This window comes from Solanum dulcamara, chromosome 5 (genome assembly GCF_947179165.1).
Source record: "Solanum dulcamara chromosome 5, daSolDulc1.2, whole genome shotgun sequence".
In the NCBI taxonomy this organism is placed as follows: domain Eukaryota; kingdom Viridiplantae; phylum Streptophyta; class Magnoliopsida; order Solanales; family Solanaceae; genus Solanum; species Solanum dulcamara.
In genome coordinates this window covers 74,638,825-74,649,784 of record NC_077241.1, presented here as the reverse complement: position 1 = coordinate 74,649,784, position 10,960 = coordinate 74,638,825, and the positions used below count along the sequence as shown (strand labels likewise).

At 31.3% G+C, this 10,960-nt stretch overlaps 1 protein-coding gene and 1 pseudogene across 1 annotated transcript; one reads left to right on the top strand and one right to left on the bottom strand.

The window, feature by feature from the left end:
* Positions 1–1,218: 1,218 nt before the first annotated feature.
* LOC129890765 (guanylate kinase 2, chloroplastic/mitochondrial-like) lies at positions 1,219–7,787 on the top strand (annotated as a pseudogene).
* A 1,082-nt stretch (positions 7,788–8,869) lies between these two features.
* Positions 8,870–10,960, bottom strand: LOC129889813 (putative RING-H2 finger protein ATL21A). The gene is made up of 2 exons (XM_055965266.1): positions 10,087–10,960; positions 8,870–9,255 (listed from the first exon to the last, which is right to left on the bottom strand). Exons 1-2 carry the CDS (start codon positions 10,712–10,714, stop codon positions 9,095–9,097), a joined length of 789 nt encoding a protein of 262 aa, XP_055821241.1. The 5' UTR covers positions 10,715–10,960; the 3' UTR covers positions 8,870–9,094.

Sequence of the window (10,960 nt, the reverse complement as noted above, 5' to 3'; positions counted from 1 at the left end):
TCTATTTTATTCCAGTATACATGCTCCAATATTGTTCCAACTCAAGATGAAATGGAATCACTTGACATTCCTGACAGTGAACCTCCTAATGAAGCTACTACATCAGCAGCCAAACCCAAATTTACGGAACCTCAAGAACTCTCCTGATTTGAGGACTTTTCAACTATACCACCCGAAGAATTTTAAGAAGATTCGGTCATGTTTCTGATACATCTTCTCCACCTCCTCTCAAAAGAAGGAAGATTGCCCCTGGTAAAAAAAATCATTCTAGTAGAAACGGCTAACAAAGACAAAGATGTCATACCACCAAAGCCATCAAAAAAACATGTTTCTACTACTACAGAATTAGTGGCAAAGTCAGTGGTAGGAGGTGAATCTTTCGATCAATCGGACCAAATTATTCATGTGGAATTCAAAGCATTAAAGAAGTCTCTAAAGAAATACGTAAGTAATTAGTATAAGATTTAAGTTAGTCAATATACTTTTAATAAGTTGATACATTTGATTTTTCATATTATTGTATTAAGGTTGACCGAAAGTTCAAGCGACTAGAGAATAAAATCGATTCAAATCATATCGATCTCTTGAAAGCCATTGAAAATATAAGTGCACCACATAACTGACACATCATCTCCAATTCAAAAAGATGATTTTGTTTGACCATTTCATGTGGTGGAAGAATAACAAGCACCTATTGTATTAAAGAAGCACAATGATCCAAATAAATCAGATTTTTCTATACCACATGACCAATCTCATGGCCAGGAAGATATTCAGGTAGATACATCATGTAGTTCTTGATAATTCTATTTTGATATACTTTAAAACTATTTGATACATTTCATGTTCTTATATCAGATCATTAATTTTCATTTAAATTGTCATTCTTATAAGTGATTGTTATTATAATTGTAGAAAGCAGAACAATCCAAGACGATACAAGAAAAGAATGATGTATTAGATCATCACATGGTATTAGATACTGCAGAATCTCTCCAATAACATGTTGCTAATGATGTATTAAAGGTAATGTATCAGAATCAAATTTATGACAAAGCTGATGCTATATAACTCTTGTATCTGCTATATCTATGATGATCTATAAATCTTGATACATTTTATGGTCACATATCAAATCATTAATTTTCTTTTTAATAGTCATTTTCATAATTAATTGTTATATTGTAAGAAGCAAAACCATCCAAGACGATATAAGAAATGAATGATGTATCAGAATATCACATGAAATCAGATGCTGCAGAATTTCATGGAGAGCAGGTTGCTATTGATATATTAAAGGTATTGTAAACAATTTATGATTAATCTGATTCTACATATTTATTGTATCTAATACATCTATGATGATCTATAGAGACTTGATACAGTTCGTGGTCACGTATTAGATCTTTCATTTTTTGATTTCAATAGTCATTTTCATAAGATATTGTTAATATTATATTTGTAGAAAGTAGAATCATCTAATATTCTGCAACAATTGCAGGATGTATCAGCACTTCACATGGAATCAGCTACTGCGGAATCTTTTGAAGTGCCTGTTGCTTTTGATACATTAAAGATAATGTATCAGATTAATTCTTATGATACATTCAACATTAATAAGTTTAGTATTGACATGATACATTCAATTTAGGATAATGCATCAGAAGGATCAAATTATGCCATGAAAAATGCAAGAGAGGTTGTTCATAATACTGTTCAAGTTGAAGAACATATTGAGCAGATTGATAAAGACATAATCAATCCCGGTGTATCGATAATATTTTACACTTGTATTTGATTTCTAAAATTTAGTACAGGTTATTATTTTAAAGTAATAAATTTTTTATCATTCTTAAAAATCAGGATTCCACAACTTCAACCTTGATATCGTCCAAAACTCGAGAGGTGGTAGGTGCTCTAATATTCAGACTTCTATTACCGGCCACGCCGTTGACTGCCACTAGTCATGAACAAGTAGTTCAGCCTGAATGTCTACTGCATGATAGCCATCTACCTACCACTCTTCCATCCAAACCCAATGTGTTGCCACATGATGCGAAGAGACTTCTTTCACGAAATATGATGCCTTCTACGATCTTACAATCATCGTACCTAACAAATTTTGGATTAAGTGAAAAGGGTAAGAAAAAAATATCGACTGATAGGTATTAAACACACCCTTTTGAAGATTTTGGCATATGATATAGTCCTCAAACTGAGCTTATTACCGACTACTCCCAATGGATAGATAAGGAACTATTAAAATCGCATGCCAACAAATAAGTATGATATTTACAACTTATGCTACAAGATATTTATTATATATGTACTCTTATTTTAATATAAGTTTTAATTCAGAAAACCAAATGAGGAACACTACAGAGCAAAGTGCTTTTCATTCGGGTTTGAAGAATGGACTTTGTAGTGGCATTTTCTCAAGATAAGAATTGGTTCTACCTAATGTCACAGCCGAATAGATGTTGAAATGATGAGGTAATTGTTTCTTGATATAGTACAAGACATTGCCTGATACATTTCAGACACACTGTTTGATACATAAGTACTATGTTCAGATACATTTAGTATAGAGGTTTCTATTCTGTTTACTAACTATGAATTAGTTAGTATAACTAATATTTTCTTTAAATGTGTAGCACATCGATGTAATATTTTACTACCTTTGAAAGAAGTCTAAGATGCAGTCGGTCAATCAGTATTGATACACAACAACAAACTATATCTTCAAAGTCTTATTGAATTTGCACACACACGATAGTATCACATTGCACCTGATATTTCTATCCAAGAAGACATGGGACGGGCCTCTATTATAGCTCATCATGAGAGGTATGTAAAGAACATAATAAAAGATTTCTCGATCCTCGCTGGTTTGCCATGGCATTTAATAGATAAGGTATACATTCCGATAAACTGTGATAGGGATCTTCATTGGGTTCTAGCAGTAGTTGTGTTAAAACAGAGGTTGATACGCATCTATGATAACAAAGATTCAAAAGATAACAGTAATGCTACCTACATACCTTCACAATAGTGGTTGTTTTGAAAATAATGAACGTACTGATTGGTCATCGCTTGATTCATACAAGGACAAATCAACTGGTAACATGCTTGGAGCATATCACTCTTTTGAAATTGAATATGTTGAAGGCATTGCGCAACAAGAAAGCGATAACTTGTGAATATTAATAATTATGCATATGTAATTCATTAAAATGTCATTTTTATTTTTTAAAAGTTGGTTAATACTTTGTTTGTAGGGATTATGGTGTGTTCCTGACTGTTTTTGCTGAATATCTTAGTGATAGAATTTTTATTCTAACTATTGGACTACATGCTGAATATTTTTGTTCAAGATACGCCTCGCTATTGTGGAATTATAGTTATCAGAAGGTCAAGAATGGTTATGTTAGTGAAAATGAAGATTCAAAAAAATCTAATAGATATTTCATATTTTCCGGTCAAGGAGAACCGATGGACGTCAAGTAATTTTTTAAAAATTGATAGTAGTAGAATGCAGACTTTTGTTTTGGCACCAACAATAAATATTTTTTTTGATTATGTAGTATTTGTGAGATTTTTTTTAGTAAAATCCTACTATGTTAATCGTTTGCTGTTCAACTTTTTAGCAGATATTGTTGAATATAACTTTTTGTTGTTCATAACATAAGCCTTTGTATCAGTACATATATCTTTTGTATCAATTCTATATATAGGTCATCATTATAATTTATGTATCAATTTTTTAATGTATCAGTCTTTAATGCATTCGATACATTTTCAATAAAGCACTTATAGTGGTTTGTACCAAATAAGCCTAAATCAATATCATATTTATATCAGACATATTCTCTTTGTATCATATACATCTTTTGAATTTATCATTTTCATATATCTGTTAAACACGTTTATATAACTTTATCTGATGTATCAGATTCAGAACAATGATGTATCAATGACATGTGTCAGCTTAAATATTAGTTCTGATGTTATTTTGATATTTAATAATTTTTACTACTTAAAGGCCAATGATGGTTATATCAGCGAAAACGACGATCCACCAAAGCTCAAGAGAGATTTCATTTCTCCTGTTCAAGAAGAAATGCTTATGTTGAGTAGTTTTTTGAACTTGATAGAAGTAGAATGTAGACAGTTGTTTTTGATAGAAATAACATAGTACTTATTCAAATGATACATAACATCAGAACTGATATCAGATACATACCACTGATGTATCATTTTTATAGATCAGTTTTAGGTTATGTACCTGTAACTTATCAAACATAAATTTAAGATATTAAACTCTTTGAATCTTAGATGCAGTGTATCAAATAAGTTCAAATGAATATCATATTAGATGTTGATACATAATCTTTCAATATATCAGATACATATTATGTTTTACATATCATATCTTGTGACAGATACATCTTTATGATGTATCATTTAATTGTTGAATATATCTTTTTGTTGGTCACTTACTTTTCTCCTCTCTATTTTTAATTTTAAGTATCTGCATTACTTTCAATATATATTAATTCAATGTATCATATACATGTCTAAAACATTGGTCATATATCTAAAATCTAAGTTGAAAAGCTATGTATCAGTATGCAATGTATCATTATTTTGATGTATCTAATACATTTCAAAAACAATTCTTTCCACTTCAAAATCAACTATAAATTAATAATACACAAACGCATAAATTTAAAAGAACTGAATATTCTAATTATTATCAACTAAATATATGATACATATTATGAAATATAACCAATAAAATGATAATGTATCATCTTATAAAATTTCAGATAACAAGTAGTCTAAACTGTATCAACAACTCAAAAAATAAGATACATTCTTATTCAAAAAGATTAAATGATATTTATTCAAATTCAAGATAAATTTATATTGAAAGTTCAAAGTGTCACTAATATTAATGTATCATAAGAACACTGTGTCACTTCTCCTCAGGTACAAAAGTGCAAGTTCGTCGGTTATGACATCCTCGTAATGAAAATAGAGTGGAAACATGAGTTGATCCATAATGAGTATTAGATTGAAGTTCTCGGATTTCGAAAGTCCGATCAAAAAACAAGAAAAAAGGAGAGGGGCTGAGGGACGGCAAAGGTACAAAAACAAAAACGTTTCAAATTAAAAAATTTCTTGGAATTGGTCCACAATTTCCATAACAATTCTATTGCATTCTCCGGTAACACTGCCCAAAAATATCGAGAAGTTCTCGATTCCTACTCAGTTACATATTGACCAGGTTTGTAATGGTTTCTTTTTCTTCTTTCTTCAGTATAACGCTCTATTGACCTTATAATTTGTTCCTGTTGGCTTACTCATGTAGCAAATGACGTTACTAATCCTTTTCGGAGTTCCTTTGAGAGAATATATAATACATTATTAATTATTCTAATGAGACATTAATCAAGTATTTGGTATTTATAAAGTGAGACACAGTCATAGTGATCTTGTATATAAAGTGAGACAGTCCCGAAAAGGTTCGTACAAATGTCTATTGTTCTTCAATTTTCCTTTCTAAGTACAAAGGACCTTTGAAAGTAGAATGATTATTCTTCTTCAAAACAATAGCTTCTTTTTACATTACTGGAAAAACGGCATTCCAAATTTGAATTTCTCATATTTTTTTTGCTTATATTCCTTTAGGCCAAGAGCGTTTAGATACTACTCCAAATATATGTCAGTTCTTTTCTCCCTTCTTCAATCTCATAAAATCTTAGACATTTCAAATTAAGTTTGGATGTCATAAGTCGGATTAATTATATTTCTTATAAATTTATGTTCATGTTTCAGTGCATACAGATTCAAGAAAAATGAATTACTTTCTTTCTTGGAGGTGGGTCTTTGTATGAACCTTTTTAATGTTGCTAGGATGTATTTTCTTATTTTATAGATATGTTGTTCGGTATTAGCTTATCGTTTGAGAATAGTGAAAGTTAACTATATTGGTTATTTTTTAGATGCAGAACAAAGTACAAAATAAAGCCATCCAAATTAATGCGTATTGATTGGGTTTTTAAAGGTGAGATTCATCATGAGATCAAGACTGTTGATATTCGGTAAGCCTACGACTTCTTATGGTGTTTTTTTTCTTATTTACTTGAAGTTATTATGTAGGCTTAATTCATAAATTAAAATATTACTTTTTAATTAGTCAAAATATCTACAATGTATTAGTATATGCAACTTTAGTTTCGCATATGATCTCACTCGACTAATATTTATTATCTTAGAAAGTCTTGATAAATCTTTTCTTTTCACACACAAAAAAATAAAAATAAACTTTACAATTCTACTTATTGATTTTTCAAGAGTGAGGGGATAGTTAGGACAAAAGATTCAACTTTTATCTCCCTTCAGACTTCTAATCTGTGGTGCTGCAGGGACAACCAAAATCACTGCTTGCCCAGTTCTACTGAGGTGCAACAATACAAACATTATTTATCAATTCTTTCTTATTTCAATATTGATCTCCCTATTCTCCTTGTTATTCCTTTGTTTTTTCCCAACATCTCTTTCCTTAAGCACATTCTTAAAGAAAAAAAATAGAAATTCACATTTGCGGCACACAAAAGCTCTTCAGGTTTGAAATTATTCTTCGCAGCGCACAAAATCCATTCAGATGGCCCAGGTATGCTACTTTTTCCAATCTATTTGTTATACTTCTGTTGCATCAATTATATCTTTCGACTCCCAATCTTCTGAAAAAATATTGAATCTCAAAAGTATTTCAGCATTTACATGAGACTTTTCACTGTTAGATGAAGTGTTCTTTGCAATTTGGTGAGGAAAATTGCATCATTTTGCCTTTTCAAGGTTATCGATTTTGATTGCATAGTCATCTTCTAATTTAAGTTATAAGCCTTGCAAAAGTAAAATATAATGCACTTATCAAGTTTACTTGTAGGTTTTCTTGCAATGACAGAAGGAAAAAGACCCACACATATAACTATACCACCACAAGAAACTGCCATAAGTTGGAATTGTTTCAGCCCCTCAAAGTTGTGGTGGACTCGCCATTTAGTTCAGAGCCATTGGCACCGAACCCTCATCCTATGCCTATTGTGGTTTGTGGCCAAATGGGGTACTGGTAAAGATGTTGTGCTCAAAAGGCTTAGAGAAGTAAGGAGAGTACACATTTTGTTGTTACTTTGACAAGCCGGCAAAAAGGCCAGGTAAAGATTATGAAAATATTACTTTTTATGAGTTGAGAAGAGTTTTTATCAATGATGGAGAGACATAAGTTGTTGGAGTATGCGTTGGTAACTGTATGGAGATTATATATTGATACACCGAAACAACAAACTAGGGATCATACGCCAAAAGGAGTGGATAATGTAAAGAGTTGATATACAAAAGGCAACAATGCTTTGGATGATTCTAAAAAAATATGCAATATTTGTGTTTCTGGTGGCAGTCTGGTAGAGAGTGAAGATGGGCTGATAAATAGGTTAATTGATAGAAGACCGAGACTTAATATAGATTTTTCTTGTGAGAATTCTCCTGTTTCGGGAGGACATGAAGCATATGAAGGAGTTTGATTATGTGAAAGTAAATACAGAATGGAAGCTGGGGAATTCCGTTAAGTTGGTGGTTCAAGTGGAGTTTATTATTGATGCTGAGAAAGCTGCAATCAAGCAAAAAACCGTTACAATTTAGAGTGTCTGTTTTCAAGTCTTTGATCAGTTTTTTGATTAAGTTGAGCTAATGTTCTTGTATTCCATTTACGAGTTTAAATTTCAAACATGAAAAACACATCCGTGATGCAAAAAACAAAAAACAATTAATAGAAGAAGTATTCAAACTCAACATCAAACTTATATCCATCTTCTTCTCCGTGTCAATTGGAATCGTCCTAAGGCTTGTGTAGCATCAGAAAGAAATGAACATTATATTCTTCATAATCATAACTGATAACAAGCATGTGTCATCCGTGTTCAAGTACCCTTGCTATAGGTTTAAATGAGTTTAAAAATGCAATTTTTTCCAACCTAACATGGAGTTTGGTTGCCCCAAGTCTAGCAATAGTATTATGATAATGTTTAAAGGCTCAAAAACAGTATTTTCATTACTTCAAAAATTACTAAGTTGATATTTTATGAAAACTGAGAAATAAAATGAATTTCTCTTTTTCGAAGCGAATGGGTTAGCCTACAAGGTGAAGTATATGTATAAATTAAATATAACAATGGGAAAAACTATTTGGTTGGCCATTCTTGTGGAAAATAGTGTGAACTTACTATGGATTCCATCTACTAAGATAACATTTGTTTATTTATCCTCTTATTTGAATACCTATTGAATCTAACATGAATCTCCTCGCCCTTTTAGAGAGAATAAATCTAATTTTAGAAAGGAAACTATGAGGGGTATGAATTCTTTGGAGCTAATTTTCCTTATGATAATAAAATCAATTTGGGCCAGATAGATCAAGGCATGTAATAGACCAGAAGCAAAATCAATTGACAATTCTCTTATGTCTTCATACAGAAACACTGCTAGGATAAATTGAGAGTTGTAATAACTTGGTCTACATGTTGTTAACCTGTTTATGTTGCTAAGTTAAAATACATAATAAGTTGTTCAATTTATCTCTCTTTTGAGAATGGTTAATGAAAGACACTAAGAATGTGGACACAGTTTGACAACCTTTTGTAAATTAGAGATGTCTCAATCAATACAGTGTGAAAGCTTTAACTGTAATATTCTCTTTGACGTATATCCTGAGACATCATTTAATCGAAATAATCATACGTTATTACATCAAACTAAAAGATATGTGCTTTTATATTTTCAGTAATTTTAATAACTACACAATAAATTCAATATCTCGCACGAAGCGCGAGCAATTTACATAGTTTTATATAGATAGATTAGAAAACATAAGTGAGCCCCCGTAAGTGATTGCATATACGCTATTAAGTAGTCTAATCAATAAACTTGCACCATGAAAAGGTTAATAACATACCCCTAATCCTAAAATAAGATAATCAATAGCCCACCAAAAGTTTCCACATATATTTGGGACATATTTTGATTCTGAATACTAATTTTTTATCACAATTTTGTTCAAAGCTTCATAGTTCCCTAAAATGGCATCAACATGAGGTTCCTTCTGATTCACTTTCTCCTCTACTCTCTTAGAATATTGAGATAACTTCAACAGCATCACCACAATAAAAATGAACAGGATAATACACCCCAAGGCTGCAATTTAGAAAGGAAAAAAATATTAGGGACTCAACAACATTCTTAAATTTCAAAATTTAATAAAATTGATCAATCAAGGAAGGTTGTGGTAGGGTCAACAATTAGTCTAGTGCGTGGTGTTGCTAGAATTTTCATTATATGCATTCAAAATATAAAAAAGTAAATAAACGAAGAAACTGAAAGGATGATTCAACATTTACTAATAATACTTTAAAAAGTAATTTTGATTTTGTATATATAATATATAATTTTTGTGCGGTCAATCTTTACATTGGTCCGTGTAAATTGTACAACCAAATCCCAAGACCCCAACTAGTTTGGATTGAGACGTAACTAGCGTTTGATCCTACATTTTTTGAAATTTATCTACAAATATTTGTTTGATCATGAAATTTGCTGATCTTCGAATATTTTCAAGTTCCCAAAAACTAGCGCAGACCAATTTCTGGATTTTGGGACTTGCACTCGCAAAACTTCAAAAAAAAATCAAGTAAAATGCATGTCCAAACACAACTTCAAAAACTCAAATTTTCAAGTTTCAACTTTAAAATCTATGATCAAAGGGGAGCGTAATCAAATAGTATAATTGGTCAATCAATTAGACATCAGGAACTTGAATCAGGTCAACTAATAACAAGTAGAAGATATTGCAGATAAGGAGTTAGATTTCTAGGATGATCACTCAACAAATAGAAAACGTCTAAGAAAATCACGTTTCTTTGTTTTGTAATAGAAAAATCACTCAACTAATGAAAATCATGCAAGAAAGTCACGTTTTTTTCGTTTGGTAACTGAAAAATCACTCTGTTTTTGCGATAAATTACGTACCTGTATCATTTGTTATCCCATTGAGTCCTTTAAAGTGCCCTGTTGTAAAATTTGTTGCTACACTGTCTTCATGAGAATTTGTCAAGTGCCATGTTAATGCAAGTCCAAAAGTGTTATCAGACAAGAAAGGACTATATGAAAATGGGATTCCAACAGTCTTAACATGGTTACAATAATCTGGGACAACAAATGATGTTTCCACAACATAAGCATGATGTCCAATGCCGCTTAGGCAGGGGACTTGCAACAAAGAAGATGAAATTTCAGCTGAACAATTCAGATACTGATACTCCTTCAAGATATAGTAATAACTAAATGGGGTGTTAGAAAGATTCAGATTCAAGAAAACTTCATGGACACAGTTTTTCGGGTCGATTAATTCGAGTTTCTTGAGATCATAAGAGATAGATTTAATGACTAAATCCCCATAAGATGGGAAATGAAGAATGGTCCTGTTTTGCTTACAGTGTAGCTGAAATTCATGAAGTCTGAAAGGAAACTGAATATTGAGATCAGAGGCATTTGCACAGTTAATTGGCGAACAACTATTTGTATTTGTACATGTATTTGCCTGTGCTTTTACATGTAGAACAATAATGAACAGGGAAATGAAGATCAGAGAATCCATATTTTGTTTTGTTTTGGGGGTTGGAGGGTCTGTAATTGGAATAAGATAGAAATGAGTGTGTGTGTGTGGGTGAGGAGTAGGGAAGGGGGTAAAGACTCTGGACAGGAGACTTGAAGTATTATACGGGCAAAGTATGAAAGTGACCTTTCAATTAACTTATATTTACTAACTGAATAAATAATATTCGTATTATCAGTGTAATTTTATCCATCATAGCAAGTTAATTGCTTTGTTTTCTAGTTAAAA